This window comes from Siphateles boraxobius, unplaced genomic scaffold (genome assembly GCF_051911475.1).
Source record: "Siphateles boraxobius isolate OS27281-9 unplaced genomic scaffold, OSU_SipBor_1 103, whole genome shotgun sequence".
NCBI classification, from domain to species: Eukaryota; Metazoa; Chordata; class Actinopteri; order Cypriniformes; family Leuciscidae; genus Siphateles; species Siphateles boraxobius.
Genome location: NW_027508704.1, coordinates 1,952,748 through 1,972,500, shown reverse-complemented (window position 1 = coordinate 1,972,500; position 19,753 = coordinate 1,952,748). Strand labels below are relative to the sequence as shown.

At 37.1% G+C, this 19,753-nt stretch overlaps 1 protein-coding gene across 1 annotated transcript in view; it reads right to left on the bottom strand.

Annotated features, from left to right (window-relative positions):
• Positions 1-19,753, bottom strand: part of rab26 (RAB26, member RAS oncogene family) — a 102,331-nt gene that overhangs the window by 39,422 nt on the left and 43,156 nt on the right. The window contains exons 4-5 of the mRNA XM_077246102.1: positions 17,014-17,080; positions 8,308-8,360 (exon numbers count right to left, since the gene is read on the bottom strand). Of these exons, the coding sequence (XP_077102217.1) occupies positions 8,308-8,360; positions 17,014-17,080 (120 nt within the window). The remainder of the gene's footprint in view (positions 1-8,307; positions 8,361-17,013; positions 17,081-19,753) is intronic.

Sequence of the window (19,753 nt, the reverse complement as noted above, 5' to 3'; positions counted from 1 at the left end):
CCTATAGACGGCTCAAGGCAGAACCACAAGTACACTTCACCTATACAAGGCAGAACATTCAGGCTTATAGCAGCAGACACATGCTCACAATTCTAAATATAGTTCTACGTACTCAACATGTGTAGAAACTGGAAAAGAAATATACCATTGTGCCCTGTTCACAAAATTAATCATGACATACAGGTCAAACTAGAAAAATGATCGTGCATGTATTTCAGTAATTCAAATTAAAAGGTGAAACTAATATATTTATTATATATAACTATATACATATGCATGATTATACTTTATAATATAACATTCATGCATTTAAAATCCTTTGATTTATTAATTTCGTGTAATATTCAAATTTTCTGAGATTTTGAATTTGGGGTTTTCATAAGCTGTATTATAACATTTGCACGATATTCTAATTTTTCGAGATTCACCTGTATAAGCAACAGCAGTTCTATTGCATAAAAAAAATGACAACCAATATATAAATGCTGTTTTTAGGTGCATGTAGCTTCGATATTAGGGCTAGGTGATATAGCTATTAAAAACCTCTATAAAAATCTCAGTTTAAATTTCCGTTTATATTAGTGGTGTAGATTTTTCAGTGAGTCGTTCTGCAGGTTAGAGTGAGTCATTGAACAACTAATTTAACAGATTTGTTCAAATGATGATTCATTTAGGAACGAACCAAGCATCTGTCTTGTTGAGTCAGTCATTGAATCATTCACGCGATTGATTCATTCAGAACACTGATTCATACTGGAAAGAACTTAAAGAGCGTGTTCATGACTGATTCACTGAATGACTCATTCAACAGATTTGTTCACAACGCTGGTTCATTCAGGAACACATCAAGCGATTGCCTTTATGTGTCAGTCATTAAATCATTCACTTGATCGATTCATTCAAAACATTGATTAACTAAATTAGTTGACTAAATTTCTGAATTAAACGGTCTTTATGAGTGAGTCATTTAATCATTCATTAAACAGATTCGTTCAAAGCACTGATTCATTCAGGAAACAAATAAAGTGATTACCTTAAAGGGATAGTTCACCCAAAAAAGCAAATTCTGTCAGTAATTACTCATGTCAGACCTTCGTTCATCTTCAGAACACGAATTAAGATATTTTTGATTAAATCTGAGAGCTGGATCACTCCTCCATAGGCTTCTAAGGGATTGACACTTTTTCCCCAAAAAGTTATTAAAGACATCGTTAAAATAGTCCAAGTGACTACAGTGGCTCAATCTTAAGTTTATCAAGCGACGAGAATACTTTTTGTGCACAAACAAAACAAAAATAACGACTTCGGTATGGCCTCTGACGTGAGTTCGCGTGAGAACTGAAGAAGAGGACGCTCACGATCATTTGATGGGAAAGTTCGAAAGGTAAGCCATTTATTTTGCGGCACTGGTAAGGCACTTTTACGTTTTCTCGTTAGTTTCTCAAAATTCGGACTTCCAGGAAATGCACAATTTAGAACAATTTTAAACACTACATCGAGACACATCTGTGTCATATTCAGAGTACACACAGTCAGAGGCCCACACGGAAGAAAACCAATAGTTGAATAAAGCCGTTATTTTTGTTTGTTTTTGCGCACTAAAAGTATTCTCGTTGCTTGATAAACTTAAGATTGAGTCACTGTAGTCACTTGAACTATTGTAACGATGTCTGTAATAACTTTTCGGGGAACAAGTGTCAATCCCTTAGAAGCCTATGGAGGAGTGATCCAGCTCTCAGATTTAATCACAAATATCTTAATTCGTGTTGCGAAGATGAACGAAGGTCTTACGGGGTTGAACAACATGAGGGAGAGGAATTACTGACAGAATTTACATTTTTGGGTGAACTATCCCCTTAAGCTAGTTCGACTTGAAGCAACGCTGCACAGATCGATCGGTGTACACTAGTGTTAATTTCGTTAACGAAAACTAAACGAAAATATTTTCGTCAACGCACATTTTTCACCGAACGAAAACTAGACGAGACGAGACTAAAATCCCCACTAATAAACAATAACTGGGAGTAAATCATAAATAATTTTCGTAGACGAATAAAGACGAGACGAAAATGCAGTTCGGTAAATAAAAGACTGGGCTAAAATCTATGGACATTTTAGTTCACGAACAAAGACGAGACGAAAATTACATATTATTATATGATATGTTTTTGTCAAATCCTGTCTCCTCCTCCGCCTCCTCCTCGTCAGCTCTTCCGCCACACACCCACTTTCAAACCTGGAGCGGGCGGGCCGGGCACAGAGTAGCCTACACAACACATGGAGCAGGCAGGAGCTGGATTCACGGCGAGGCGGCGACAGGTTAAAAGTAAAACATGCTTTGCACGGGGCTCGGGAGAAAGAGGAGACGTGATATATGGACACATTTTCGCTTCATTGAAGTGGAGAACAAAACCAAATGCTTGATTTTAGTCGAAGGGAAGGAATGTGGCCACATGGTAGCTGGAAAAAACACAACAAACCTGAAGAGACACGTCGCAGTTCACCACAAAGACATTGTGGTAAATTAACAGAAAGATTGTTGGTGGTTGTTTATAATCTAACATTCCTTAAAATTGTGTTTTTTATCAAAAAGATGAGAAAATGTTGAAATGTGAAATAATTTTAGGAAATGTTAAATATTATCTGCTGACAAAAAAGTAAAAGGTTAAAATGATGTCCTGACTAAAACTAGACTAAAATGTTGACAGATTTTGTTGACTAAAACTAAACGAATAAAATTATGTTTTCTTGGACTAAAATAAAGACTAAAATGCTCGACTCATAGTCGACTTAAACTAGACTAAATAAAAATGGGATGATGTCGACTAAATGTGATAAAAACTAACAAGCGATACTGAAACTGGACTAAAACTGAAACTAAATTTAAAAATGGCTGGTAAAATTAACACTAGTGTACACACACAAGTATTGCGAGAGCGATTGGAGAGGATACGGCTCTGAATGCTTTTGAATCGCTCTCGTGGGACTTTATAAGTCAGTTACTGAATCATTCACTTGATCGATTCGTTCAACAACACATGCTGCGTCCCAAATCGCCTACTTATACTACACCCTAAAAGTATGTACTCTTTTTGTGAAGAAAAAGTACATACTTTTGAGTGTGTAGCAAAAGAGTAGGCAAGCTTTGGGACATACTACTTCGTCATCTTTAACGGACAGCTCTGTCGCGCGCATCACCGTAAACTGCCCTGTCAATCATCTCGTCACAGTTAAAATCCTCCATTCAATCTAATATAATTTCTTACCGTTTCGGAGAGAAATGTTGTAGCTCGTTCATCTGCCAGTCGCTGGTCTTTCATGCGGAGACTCTCACTCTCCTCATGTGTTTGCAATTTGAATGTAATGATGCATTTAAAATTTAATGGCTATAAACGTATCTTTACAAAAGTTCACAATGCTGCTGCAGATGCAATATGACGAAGCCAACATTGAATAAATAAATTTTCGTCAGGTAAGATACTGATAATTAATCACTTGAACCCCTTTATCTAAACCTCTCTACACAACCGCCGGACTCGCACGCGTCCTCCATGTCTGTAGTTTTTTAACACTTTTCACTCGTGTTTGTAGTTCTAATCGAATCCTCGTCCAGCGCGCGATGGTTGTGGGCAATATCAGCCGTTAGAGTGTGCATCGATCTGCACTTCGGATTCTGACCGGATATAGTAGACCATCCGGGTCTCTTTGGAACACTCATTTAAACATACTACGATTTGGGACGTACTAATTCTATTTTCGAATACTATTTAGGACGGATAGTATGAGAATTGGGACGCAGCAACAGATTTATTCCGGAAAGTACTAAATGACTCTCATTGAATCATTTAGACAACTGATTCATTCAAAACACTGATTCAAGAAGGAAAAGCCAGTGTGTGTGTCACTAGGAAATATTTAGTTCTTAACTATTTAACTTGTATCTAACATGCGAATGTTCCTCAAAAAAAATAGTTTAAGAGCAATATAAAGCAATATTGCTAAAATATAAAACCAAACTGCAGCTGAGTGGCCTGTTTAAAAAACAGCCCTCCATATTTTTTACTGAGATTTAAAGTTCCGCTGTGGTGAAAATCCAGCTTTTAATGTTGTTTATATGTCTATGTGGTGTTTTTAATATGCTTTAAGACAAACCATGTGTAAATTCATAAGTCGACAGCATTGCTGAGTATTTTCTCCTTAAAACTGCAGTGAACCAAAGACAGTCTCAAAAACACGCTTTGAAATCGATGGTGTTTCTGACGTCACAAACTACCTTGTAACCAATCAGATCAACGTGTGATCGTCAATGAGTGGATCTCTGAGTGAGTGAGTGAGTGGAGGCGGGGCTCATTTGCATATTCATAGAACCGCGCATACTAAATGAGGCAAGGGTGTCGAGTTACATTCAAGATATTTTAAGGCATGAAGACATTTTTTCAAGGAAAAAACATTTAAATATGTCATTTTGGTGATCAAAGATGAGTTTTAATGGTTACAATTATTGACTACAGGGGTACTTTAAGATACATCTCTTACACTCTCCAATGGGAGTCACAAGACAAGGATCGTGAAAATAGTCTGTCAGTATTTAGGAAACTTTATCACCAAACAAATTCAAACTACAAGGCCAAACAAGTATTGCCAAAAATCCTAACAATATTGCCAACAACTAATGTTATTATCACTTATCTGTGTATGCAAATCACATTTTAGCATGATCTAAACTAATGCCCTCTTTTGTTTGACCTACATGCCACAACAATGTTACTCGTCTCTCCAAACAGTTATGTGTACATTAGTGAAAGTGGATAAAAAAACTTTAATGAGACTTTAACGAGACAATGAGCCACAAGAGGAGATTTAGCCAGCTCTCATGATTGACCATGAGGTTGATTCATTAAAGATCTACTTAAGATGCTGATGCAACCATGTGAAATTCATTTCTCCTCCCTTAATCCAATGTAATCCTATTTAGCACTGAATGTGTCAATTATCTGTGAGAGTAATGAACCCGGTTCTGCCAGCACTTCAACGCTGCATTACGGACAGCATGAGGAAACTGATGCTTATTCAGAGACACATGCCTTCACAATAAAGAGAAAACTTCATGCTTGAAACATGGCTGCTTGATGGAAAATATCAGGGAAATTACGAAGCTTATTGTACAGGCAATAACAGTAGTTTTTTAAAAGAAATTAATACTTTTACTCAAAAAGGATGCGTTAAATTGATCAAAAGTGACAGTAAAGACATTTAAAATGTTACAAATAAATATTTTTAATAAGAATCCTGAAAAATAAAATGCATCATAACTTCCAAAAAAGTTTCCAAAATTGATAATAATCATAAATGTTTCTTGAGCATCAAATCATCATATTATAGTGATTTCTGAAGGATCATGTGACACTGAAGACTGGAGTAATGATGCTGAAAATTCAGCTTTGATCACAGGAATAAATTACACTTTACTGTATATTCACATAGAAAACAGTTATTTTACATTGTAATAATATTTCACAATATTACAGTATTTACTGTATTTTTATTCAATTAATACAGCCTTCTTGAGCAAAATTTAAATGTCTTTGTGTACAAACTCATCTTTTAGTGTACAAGAGCTTATAATATAACTCTTTCTTATAATGCTTATAATAACTCTTTCCACGTTTTATTTATTTATTTATTTATTAATTATAAGTGTCCAGCCACCGCCACTATTTTTAATAATTTTCTCAAAAGTTGCATGGCCCCCAAAATATTTTGTTGTATTTATATATAATATAAATGAATTTTTTAATAGATTTTTTTGCAGTGTGACATGAAGGCTTAGGCCTTCTGTATCTCAAGCTTTTGTTCCTGGTTCGTCACAGTGATTAGCATCAATTTGCACCAATTAACCTGAGCAGCAGAGTTGAGGCATGAGTGCTTCTGTGCAGATGAACAGGTGCTGTGTTAGTGCACACACACACACACACACACACACAAACACACACACACACACACACACACACACACACACACACACACACACACACACACACACACACACACACACACACACACACACACACACACACACACACACACACACACACACACACACACACACAACCTTTGGTCTGAGGATCTCCACATGTGAACGCGTGATTGTTGATGTTGTTTGTGCATGTAAAAGAGAAGAGAGAAATGAGAAATAAATGTGTGTGTGTGTGGGAGTGTGAGGGGGTTGTGTGTTTACATGTTCACATATTAATAAGAATCTTTAAAAGCCTGGGGTGATATCTGTCCCCCTGCGCCTCGGCTAATGGTTATAAATGGTGCAATATTTCACGATTTATTAATAACTGGCCCTGCAGCTGTAAACCTGTAGGACAGATGGCCTCAATACCTCAATACCTTTGATGCTCAACTCATTAAACTCACATCTCATTTACAAATCATTAGCCCCAAACTTTCTGTCCCCCTTTTTCTCCTTCTCTTATAATTACTGCACAGAGTCCATGTGTATAGATCAGTGTGTATTAAACACACGTACAGTAAACCAATGCACAGCATATAAGGAGACTTTTAAGTGTGGGTAATAAGGGCTCATGCTTTCTTTATGCCAGATATGTAGGGATCATTCACAATAAGATCAATAACATGCATTTTTGAGCATAGATAAAGAAAATAGATTTCCATAAAGTTGCATATATAAGTATATCAAACTTTATCGCATACATACAGTACAATTACATAAAGTGATATATAAAGCAAAATCTCAACTGCTTGATTATTAATATTGTCGCAAAATTTAATAATATTATTGCCCAGCTCTAAATATATATATATATATATATATATATATAGTATATGCATACATACATGTAAAGCTAGAAAATCTCATCTGCTTGATTGTTTATATCATCACAAAATATAAACAATACTACGCTGTAATCTGATATGATTTAAGATATTATTGAGATTTTCTAAACATTATCATCATGATTTTCTGTAAAGCTGCTTTGAAACACTGTGAAATGTAAAAAGCGCTATACAAATACAATGTACTTGACTTTAACAATTAAACAACATTTACAACCTGTTTTTATTTTGTAATCTGACCAATTTAATTATACATCAATTACATTTAAAGACATGACATTTAATTATGATTTAACTTAGGATAATGAAGAAAATACACTTTTATAAACTTGTATATACTTTTTTGCTGTGGTGTGTGTGTGTGTGTGTGTGTGTGTGTGTGTGTGTGTGTGTGTGTGTGTGTGTGTGTGTGTGTGTGTGTGTGTGTGTGTGTGTGTGTGTGTGTGTGTGTGTGTGTGTGTGATATTGACTAAAAAATGAAATATCTTTATTTTCTGTGATTTTAACTAATGAAAATTAGACAATATTTGTTTGTTTAAATATATATATTTACCTTATATGGGCATTTTTACCTTTATAAAGCTATTTTTTAAAACTAAATAAATGTATGAATAATTTTTCGTGTCAAATTCTTACATTTAATCAATAAATTAAATTATAATATTCAAAAAAAAATGCTAAACAATTAGAATATACAAAAAAAAAGCTAAACAATGCAAAACAATTCAGAAAAGTCACCTATAATGACGCATGAAACGAATGCTTAAACAATGTTCAGGATAAAGCTGAAAGAGCCTGTAATGTCAATGTGTCATGCAAAGAAAAGGCATTGATTCAAACTATATTCTCGCAGAGCCAGATCTAAGTCTATAGTCAAATAACCTTTAAAATTACACCGTTATGATAGTTTGATAATAATGACCTCATCTGTCGACATGATGAATGTCGGAGCTTGTGCAAACGTCCACTTCACTATTATCAGATGCTTTCTGAACTGCTTTTTTCATGCCACGGTTTATTTTGTTATTGAGAGGAAAGCGTGCAACACATATTTACATATTCATCTAACCGTCGCTCTCAGCAATGAACGGCCTCGGGATGTGCGTTAACAATATATCACTGCAAATCTATTTCTAACATCTAACAAAGAACAAAAAATAACTTTGCCGTGAGAACATCAGGCTATCGAATCACGTTCAGTCTCTTGTACGTTACGTGAGCACGACCAATAAGTTGCTCCTGCAGTTCACTTTACAGCCACCGGTGTCACTAATAACAAGGTTTTCTGAATTTTACATAATGGCCGATATAAAGTGTAGAAAAACAGGAAAATGAAAAATGGCACGCACTCTTGAGTCAATCGAAAGAGGAATTTTACACTTTTATTATCACAAAGAAACTGTTTACAGTAGCTACAATGTCAATGAGTCACATGAGTCTTACCTGTATGTTGTCAAACGAAGCTTTATTTGTCACGTCGTACAGCAGCAAAAGAGCTGAAAAGAGAGACACGATATAATCACATTATGGATGGAAGAATGAAAAACAACATCAACTCAGACATTTCCTTTTGCACTGTGCAAAATCTCTCTTTACTAGAAGACAAAGGAGTTTGAAAGCATGACTTTTTTCAAGCATGTAATTTTAAGCTTTCAGTGCGTGATGTATTTATGGATTCAGTGCTTTATTTAGGGTTCGGGGGAAATGAGTCTGTGAAGGGCAAACATTAAAGGATAATTATCATCTCTGCTATGAGGAAGCAGCACCGACGGAGGAACAAACACACACACACACACACACACACACACACACACACACAGACGCTTCTATTCAGAGTGGAGAAGGTCTGAATGGAAATTTATCAGCTCTTAACAGCGACATAGTTTCCCTGCAAGGCGCTTTTAATTCTTTTTTTTTTTTTTGCAAGACAATAGATTGAAGTCTTTCGAACCGAACGAGTGCATGATCCGCGTTGAGTGACAGGAGCCAAACCGTGGGAAGAACGATTGGAAATGACAGCAGTGTGTCGGGGTCCTGTATGATCGTGTGTGTCTGAACCCAACGACACACACATTCAGCTGTGCAGACAGAAATAACTGACGGGTCGTTCACGAGCATCTCTAAAGCCAGGTGTTCTCCATTTATAATGTCTGAACAAATATATGTTTCAATGGAGCAGAAACAAACCGCTGCGACCTTGAAACAATTGACAGCTCGTGGGTGTAATATTGAGTTTCAGAGAGAGCGAGATTGTACAAGTGTTTTATACTGTGTTTGAACACAGATCTGAATGGGTGTAATTATTATAACCTTTATTTTACCAGGAAAGAAAGCACATTGAGATTGAAAATCTCTTTTCCAAGAGCGTCCTGGCCAAGATTATCAACCCACAACTCATGTGGGTTTAACAAATAACATATGTGACACTGGATGCCAAAACCAGTCATATGGGTCACTTTTTTGAAATTGAGATTTATACATCACATAAAATCTGAAAAAATAAGCTTTCCATTGATGTATGGTTTGTTAGGATAGGACAATATTTGGTCGAGATACGACTATTGAACATCTGGAATCTGAGGGTGCAAAAAAATCAAAACATTGAGAAAATCGCCTTTAAAGTTGTCCAATTATGTTCGCGATTGTGCTGCATTCACTCACAAAAATAAATGTTTTAAACATTTACAGTAGGAAATTTACAAAATATCTTCATGGAACATGATCTTTACTTAATATCCTAATGATTTTGGCATAAAAGAAAAATTGATAATTTTGACCCATACAATGTATTGTTGGGTATTCCCAAATATACCCGTGCTACTTAAGACCGGTTTTGTGATCCAGGGTCACATATATAGAAAACACACAGGCAAATTTAAAAAATAAAATGGTAAATCAATACATAAGTAAGGCAAAGCATCTACAAACAGATGTTTCTGTTTCCAAGTTTTTTAAAATCACTTTAAAAATGTCCAATGAAACCAACTCCTTGAGATTCAATTAATTTAGCAGATTATGTAGAAAGAGCTGCAAATTTAAATGCCTTTTTCCCAGTTCAGTCCGCACCACTGGAACCGACAATACGAAGATATCCTGAGACCGAAGGCTATAAATACCTTCACATTATTTTACAGATATATGTCTGACGATATAAAGGAAGAAGTCCCAGGATGGTTTTATAAATAAGAACATGCCAGTGTTTTAGTCTACGGATAGACAAAGCAGAGCATCCAACACGAGCAAACAACTCGCAATGATGAGTGAGCGGTTTCAAATGTGTTATGAAGCTCAATGCACATGATAAACCGAGTCCAACGCATGTAAACACCGAGAAGATGCATGTATGTATATCACCATAATCTATTACAGACATAAAAGCGGCAGCAACGAAACTCTTTTTAGCCTCAAAGGAAAGGCAGGATTTACTTCTAAAAGAAAAACCCAGTTTCACTTTCAATCTTTTGACAAGTTTCTGAACATGAGGGGCAAAGGAAAGCGAATCGTCAATTAAAATCCCGAGATGATTATTGATGTAATTCAGACCGAAGGTTGGTCTCTTTTTAAAGACGACACTATGCAGATTATTGCAGAATTTAATGCAGAATTTAAATCAGCTTCAAAAAATTAAATGTTTATACTGTAAGGCAAAAGCACTAAACTTTTTTTTAGATTTTACAACATAATTTGGACTCTAAAGTTACTGTAAAATCAAAGCCATGTGTCCAACCAACAATTTAAGTTGAATTTCTCACAGATTGCATGGTAAAAGCTTTTTAAAAAGTAGCAATTTAATGACTCATACATGTCCAAAATGTCTAAAATCCTCACTTTTGTAGTTATGAAGCTTGAATGTTTTACTGTGTCACTAAAGGCAGAAATATCGGCCACTTCATGTGTTCATGTGCGATGTGATGTCTGTTCTTCCCGTACAGTATATGTCAGAATAGCATATGCAAAAGCTGGAACAAAAGAACAAAAATGCTGCTTCAAATGCATATTGGCCTGAATAAACAACTAAACTGGAGAAGCGAAACAAAGACTCTTCACAATGTGTCTTTTCAGAGCCGAGTTCGACTGACATGTGAGTGGCAGCTACAATAACAACTGCAATTAACAATCATTATGTCAAAACCATTTCTCAAGCCCATTATTATCTTGCTCTCAAAACCCTGTCCAAAAAAAACTATCATTTATTACTGATCCATGAGAGAGAACGCAGAAAAATGAGCCGTAACACACAGCTCAACCAAAACTAGCCACAAACCACAGCACCTTTAACTCGGAAAGCCTTTTAATCACTGATATTAGCTTTGCATTTGGTTTTTAAGGTGGTTGATAAGACTGAGCATTGAGACAGCTCACTTGTTTAAACGAATGAACCTCATGCATCATTGAATTTATATGAATGGGTTTCAAAGCTCCACTCAAGAGCGTCTGTGTCGTTTTCTGTGTCGTTGTTTGTTTGTTTATCTGATGAATAGTATATGAATATGCTGTCGATCTGGTGATAGTTCAGGTAAAGAGAGCTCAAGAATCATCATTTCTCATTCAGATCTCGCTAAAACATTTCTAGGTCACATTTCACCCTAAAGCCAAAATAAATCATGTTTTAGATCAAGAAAATGAAGCCTATTTTTAGGACCACCCACCCAATTATCAATACCGTAATTAGTATGAGCCTTTTATTCCCATTATCCTCAATGGGAATTCCTGTTTTTCTGCTGGTGTTAATGTCAGCAACCAAAGGAAAAAACTTTGCAACCAATAAGGTCAACGTGTGATCGTCAACGAGTGATTCAACATCCTTTAATCACCCAATACCTAAACTTACAGTCCCACTGTAGTCAATAATTGTATCCCTTAAAACTCATATTTGATCACCAAAATGAAAATAAAAATGTCTTCATGCCTTAAAATATCTTGAATGTAACTCAACACTCTTGCCTCATTTAGTATTCGCGGTTCTATGAATATGCAAATGAGCCCCGCCTCCACTCACTCACTCAGAGATCCACTCGTCGTCGATCACACGTTGATCTGATTGGTTACAAGGTCGTTTGTGACGTCAGAAACACCAGCGATTTTAGAGACTGTCTTTGATTCACTGCAGTTTTAAGGACAAAATACTCAGCAATGAGATACAATCATTAACAACAAATGATGGAATAATGTTTGTAACAGACCAGAGTCAGGAACTAATGGGGCTTAAGGCAATACTAGCACTAACATATTAAAAAATGCTGCTTTAATATTTATAACATATTACACAAGCAACTCATATGTCAGCACGATTGCAAATGTGATATTGATTTTATGTTTATTACTTATAAAGCACATTAATATTTAACAATATTATTGATCTGCCTGCATTGACATTATGTGAGAGCTGAACTGAGCTGGACAACAGAAATGAACCATCACTGAATTTACTTAATCTGGACTATGACACTATTTTCTTCTAGATCTGCACAACAGAAACAATCTTTGTTGCATTATTTTCCTGTTATCACGGTAAAGCTGCTTTGAAACAATCTGTATCGTAAAAAACTCTATATAAATAAAGATGACTTGACTTGACTTAAAATTCATAGTTAATAGAGAGAATTAGACCCTAATTTAAAGCATATTACTTCAAAAAATACCATACCGTTATAATAAAATGGTTGCATTTCAGAAGCGCATGATAATTCGAATGTATTTAAATGCATTAATCTCCCAGATCTCATATGAAGGTGTGCTTTCCTCTGATCTGCAGTGTGTTGTGTTGCAGTGCCACGTCTCTCGGTGAGCTGGACGACACATAGGCACAGATGGGAGAGCCAGTGTGTGGGCGTCAGGAGTACAGTAGAGTCTCTTCTACACACTGATTCACTCAGACTCATAAAACACCACACATATGAGAGCCACCATCCCTAATGTCTAAGCCATGGACTTCTCCAGGACGTGATTACTGGGTTTGCATGCACATGTATGCATGTGAAGCGCTTTTCAGGGGAAAATGTTGGCTGCAAAAAAGTGTGCATTAATTTAAACGTCAATCAAATGTCAAAGCGCATGCTGAGTGTGTGTGTGTGTGTGTGTGTTTGTGTGCGTGCGTGCGTGAATCAGAACCTCATTTAAAAAGGTAATAGCTGCTGTTTATGATCAAATCAGTCTGGTTTCAAAGAGTAAGAACGTGGGCTGGAGTGGGTGGGTGGGTGGGTCATAAGTATCACTGAAAAATTAACAATGTATTAACACGGGAACGCAAAACAGCGACTCTGCCTACAGGAACATGCATTTGGTTATGACTGTTTGTCATTTGGTTCTGCTTTAGATGGTCGATGCTTTAGCACTAAGTGCCTCTTTCTGTTCCAGGTTGGTTGAAATGGCTGAAACACAAGCACGAATGCAAGCTTACATCATTGAAATTCAGTAGTGCATCTCTGCTAAGATATACAGGTGAAACTCGAAAAATTTGAATATCGTGCAAAAGTTATAATTTTGATGATTATGGCTTACACCCCATAATCATCAAAATCTCAGAAAATTAGAATACTACATGAAATCCATAAAAAAAGGATTTTAAATACAGAAATGTAGGCCCTCTGAAAAGTATAATCATACATATGTATATAGTTATATATACTAAATATATTAGTTTCACCTTTTAATTTGAATTACTGAAATACATGAACTGTTGCACGATATTCTAATTTTTCGAGTTTCACCTGTATGTTTGGCAAAATGTATTATATATGTTTACTGTATGCTGAACACGTCTTTACTAGAGGATAGAGTGTTACTACAGGATTTGCAGACAAAAGTCGTTTTGCATAATGTTTTCTATACGAAAGACTGCAGGAGGACCCTTTAAACTATGTTATCCCTTCAATTTTTTTTTTGTCTCTACTAGAGTCGGTTTTCCTGGTTGAATGTTGATTATTTTCCACGTATTCTCCATTGTTGCGGCTCCTCTCTTCCCAGTCTGTCAGTAACGCTCTGTTTACTTCCTGTCTCTATGAAGCCCCGCCTCCTGAAAAGCACACTGTGCTCTGATTTGTCGGCTGGATCAGTATGTTGTTATTGAGCTTCAAATGTGTTTAGGAAATGTCCCGCCTCTTACCATAACAACCAGTTTAACACACTACTAACTACCTCAACCAGGCCCCGCCCCTTTATTCTGCGTATGAATTATTTAAATGAGGAATATATTGACGTGTTCGTTCCTGGAAGAAACTCAAGACCACAATGGAGGCGTTTCAGGGACTAAAAAAAATAATACACATTTGGTTAAATGTTCTAAAACAACCACCAAGAACCGAATTTCTCTCACATTTTTTCATGTCATCAACATGTCGAAAAAACAACACAGGAAAAACTAAACTTTTGTGTTTGGCATTTTCTCTCCCATAGAAAACCATTATACGGTACAAAAACAAGAAAAACATTTGCACTTTATGGAAGACTTTACAGATAGTACTACTGTCTACAGGCAAGTTGATGAACCCAGAATACAAACGCAATATTCTTAACATTTCGCCATAATTGTTTTCTATGGGGAAGAAAATGCTTATCATAAAAGTGTTGATTTGGATTATGATGTTGTTGTTTTGGCAATAAATAATGTTTATGCCATGCTGGTCATATATGAGTGATTCTCAACTGGCGCTGAATGCAACTGATAAATATATAATCATGCACAGTTAGGACGACACAATAAATGGGTTTTAGAAAAACGTTTCTTTTGTAACATCAAATTCATCAATCATGTTTGCAGACGCATTAGACAGATGCATGACCTCTGACCTCAGAAAATACTCAGACTACATCAGAAATGGGTTCATGGGTAACTTGCACTTCTGCTGTTGCATGTACACTATTTCAATGTTGTTAGTGATATTCAATTTAAATTATTTTTCCTTTTCAAATATAAATACGTCAAAACATCTCGGACTACATCAACACGGGTGAATCACACTTCTGCTGTTCTTTATGCATTTACAACATTTCTGTTTTCTCATTCATTTCTAGCATGTCAGGAATGATAAACCGACGGGACGCCACTTAATGCTAAATCTAAACGAAACTAGTTGAGAAGCTGAAAGAGAGAGATAAAGTGAAGGAGAAACTGAGTGTCAAATGGCTTAGATGTGCCATTTTTAGAATTATATTAATAAAAGCATTAACTAAGTCACAGCAGGAGTTCACAGAGAAACACTGCCAAACTTTTGCAACTTTAACACTTTCTTAATCTGTTTTTTGTAATTGCTGTTGTCTTTTTTTCCCTAAAAGACATCAAAATTAGGAAAATCTTCTCACCCCATTTGAATTTTAACTCCCTTGTCTTATTAATCGTACCCTCATTTGATCAAATCTTGGCCATGCATTCAAAATTACTTCCCTCATTTTAATAAATCGTGGCCACAATGTACTAATTCGTCCCATTGTTTTAGCAAAAGGGGTTTAAAAGTTAGTTTAAAAGTTCATTATTGTATTAAATGCAAGTCCAATGAGGCTCATTTATTCTGGTTCTGCCCAAAAATATGTAAATTCTGGAATGAGTTCTTTTGTTTTTACTCAAAGGTAAATAAGACTGATTTCCCTCATGATCCTAGTGTTGCAATATTAGGCTGGCGCCTTCTTTAGTGACCTATAATCTTAATCATATCCAGATGATACAATATGAGATGACAATAGCGAAGGCAATTCTGTTGATGTGGAACAAAGAGTTTGAACCTAAATTTGAGATGTGGCTTGCAGAGGTTAGCAGTGTGCTACATATGGAAAAGATCAGATATGAAATTGCTGGTAAACCGAAGAAATCTTTAAAGATTTGGAAGTCCTTTATAGAATTTGTGGTTGGGGATCATGGAATTTAACATATTGGACATATGTTCTAAGAGGTACTGTAGATTATATAGCATCTTGCAGGGTGCAATAACTCACTTTATTCCCATTTAATCATTGGTATTGGCATTTTATTCTAAATATTTTACTTTTAATATATGTGTATGTGGAGGTTTGCAATGTCTATTTGTGTATATATATATATATATATATATATATATATATATATATGTATGGACATTGTACTGTATGTTTATTTGTGTATATTTACTTATACATATGTATATATAGGCATTTATTATTATTGTTTATTTATTTACTTTATTTACTTGTTACTTATATGCTGGCATGGGTTGGGGGGTTGTTCTGTAAAAATGTGAAAAGCTTTAAATAAAATATATTTAAAACATTTAAAAAAAGGTTATTATTTAGATTTTTGGGTGTAATAGAATAGGTTGGCATGCTTTAGGGCCAGATTTACTAACAGCCTGCGCCAGCTCAAACCCTCTTTTGGTGTTAAAAAAATACTGTCAGGATTTACTAAAGACACGCAGTCATAAATTGAATAAAATTGAAAAAAAAAAATTCAGGGTTATTTTTGCATATGCATTTGTAGGAGTTTCCCTTTCAGACGCAACATTTAAGGGAGAAGAGTATTTAAATGATCATGCACAGTGATTTACTAAGGTTTTCGCTCGTCAATTTACTGGTATTTGTGCCATTATTTAAACCAGACGCTAATTTGATCTGCTCTTGGTAGATTGTGTTGGTCATTATGGAAATGATCCGGCTGCGTCTGTGCTCTTTAATTTGTGCGTCGTCAGTAGATCACACGCTGAACTTTTATGGGATTGTGCTCTCACACTAATTTGTCCTGTTCAGTAAATCTGGCCCTTAATGTTCAAAAAACACATTATTTTTCACACAGCTGCTCTGAAACACTCTGATTTCTACAAAGCCCCTCCTTCTGAAAAGCTCAGAGTACTCTGATTGGCCAGCTGACCCAGTGCGTTGTGATTGGCCAAACAATATATATAACACGCCTTACCATAATCATTGAGTGGAGGCGGGGCTAATTTGCATATTCATAGAACCGCGTATAGTAAATGAGGCAAGGGCGTCGAGTTACATTCATGATATTTTAAGGCATGGAGAATTTTTGGTCACTTTGCTTATCAAAGATGAATTTTAAGGGATACAATTATTGACTGCAAGGGGACTTTAATATCATAATTTTGAAATTAATTTCTAAATATCATCCATTTTCAGATGGCCAAACAAAGTGGATTTGCTTTCACATTTAAATAAAGTGCAACTCACCATGTGCGTCTCGGTAGTAGGCGTGCGTCACACTCCTGAATCGCTCCTGTCCCGCCGTGTCCCAGATCTACAGAGCAAGAGGAGACACACACTTAACCTGCTTCATTCACACATTCGTCACACACACACACACACACATCAGATCTGAGTCGAGAAGCAGAGCAACGCTTTAATTAGCCTGTGTGTTAATGACCCTGTCCTGATAAGAGCAGCCTGTCACTCACACACACACACACACACACACACACACACACACACACACACACACACACACACACACACACACACACACACACTGTGTCTCTCTCTCACACACACACACTGAAACACAAACATACTCACACACTCTGTCTCTTTCACACACACACACAAAAACAAAAACATACACTCACACGCATTCTGTCTCTCTCTCTCTCACACACACACACACACACACACACACACACACACACACAGAAACACAAACATACACACTCTGTCTCTCACACACACACACACACACACACACACTGAAAGACAAACATACACTCACACACACTCTGTCTCTCTCTCACACACACACACACACACACACTGAAACACAAACATACACTCACACACTGTCTCTCTCTCTCTCACACACACACACACACACACTGAAACACAAACATACACTCACACACTGTCTCTCTCTCTCTCTCTCTCTCACACACACACACACACTCACTCATTCATTCCTATCGAACGGTCCACAATAATGAACAACCTGAGGAAAGTCTCTACTGTAACTGTAACACTCTTCTCTGATATGAATGCTGTTATTCGGCTGTCTGGTTTAATAAAACACACAGTGGAGTGTGTGTGTATCTCCACTAGTGCGAGTCCTGCTGCTAATGCAGCGTTAATGATGAATGACAGCCTCGTTAAACTCTCATTAGAGCTGATCCTGGAGATGCACATTCAGTGTTTACTTACTCAATATTAGCCAGAGGGAGCAAAGCAACATCCAAACGCATCACCTTACTATTTAAAACAGCAAGATATCACTGAAATGTGATAATTAAATCATCGAATTACTCAAGGGTTTAAAGTGATAATATAAATGCCGACAGATCGTATAAATCTAAAAACTTGATTTTAGACAAAAAATAAACAAAAATATGACAAAAATATATATATATATTTTCAGTTTAAAGGCCAGTTTAGATCAGAAAGAAGTTCTGTATGGAGTGAAAACAGTCTCAAAACCTTCCAAAAATGAACGTGAGAGATCCACACACACGCAAACCGATCCACAAATGCACGTGAGAGATCCACACACACGCAAACCGATCCACAAATGCACGTGAGAGATCCACACACACGCAAACCGATCCACAAATGCACGTGAGAGATCCACACACACGCAAACCGATCCACAAATGCACGTGAGAGATCCACACACACGCAAACCGATCCACAAATGCACGTGAGAGATCCACACACACGCAAACCAATCCACAAATGCACGTGAGAGATCCACACACACGCAAACCGATCCACAAATGCACGTGAGAGATCCACACACGCAAACCGATCCACAAATGCACGTGAGAGATCCACACACACGCAAACCGATCCACAAATGCACGTGAGAGATCCACACACACGCAAACCGATCCACAAATGCACGTGAGAGATCCACACACACGCAAACCAATCCACAAATGCACGCGAGAGATCCACACACACGCAAACCAATCCACAAATGCACGCGAGATATCCACACACACGCAAACCAATCCACAAATGCACGCGAGAGATCCACACACACGCAAACCGATCCACAAATGCACGCGACAGATCCACACACACGCAAACCGATCCACAAATGCACGTAAGAGATCCACACACACGCAAACCGATCCACAAATGCACGTGAGAGATCCACACACACGCAAACCAATCCACAAATGCACGTAAGAGATCCACACACACGCAAACCAATCCACAAATGCACGTAAGAGATCCACACACACGCAAACCAATCCACAAATGCACGTGAGAGATCCACACACACGCAAACCAATCCACAAATGCACGTAAGAGATCCACACACACGCAAACCAATCCACAAATGCACGTGAGAGATCCACACACACGCAAACCAATCCACAAATGCACGTAAGAGATCCACACACACGCAAACCGATCCACAAATGCACGCGACAGATCCACACACACGCAAACCGATCCACAAATGCACGTGAGAGATCCACACACACGCAAACCGATCCACAAATGCACGTGAGAGATCCACACACACGCAAACCGATCCACAAATGCACGTGAGAGATCCACACACACGCAAACCGATCCACAAATGCACGTGAGAGATCCACACACACGCAAACCAATCCACAAATGCACGTAAGAGATCCACACACACGCAAACCGATCCACAAATGCACGTGAGAGATCCACACACACGCAAACCAATCCACAAATGCACGTGAGAGATCCACACACACGCAAACCGATCCACAAATGCACGTGAGAGATCCACACACACGCAAACCGATCCACAAATGCACGTGAGAGATCCACACACACGCAAACCAATCCACAAATGCACGTAAGAGATCCACACACACGCAAACCGATCCACAAATGCACGTGAGAGATCCACACACACGCAAACCAATCCACAAATGCACGTGAGAGATCCACACACACGCAAACCGATCCACAAATGCACGTGAGAGATCCACACACACGCAAA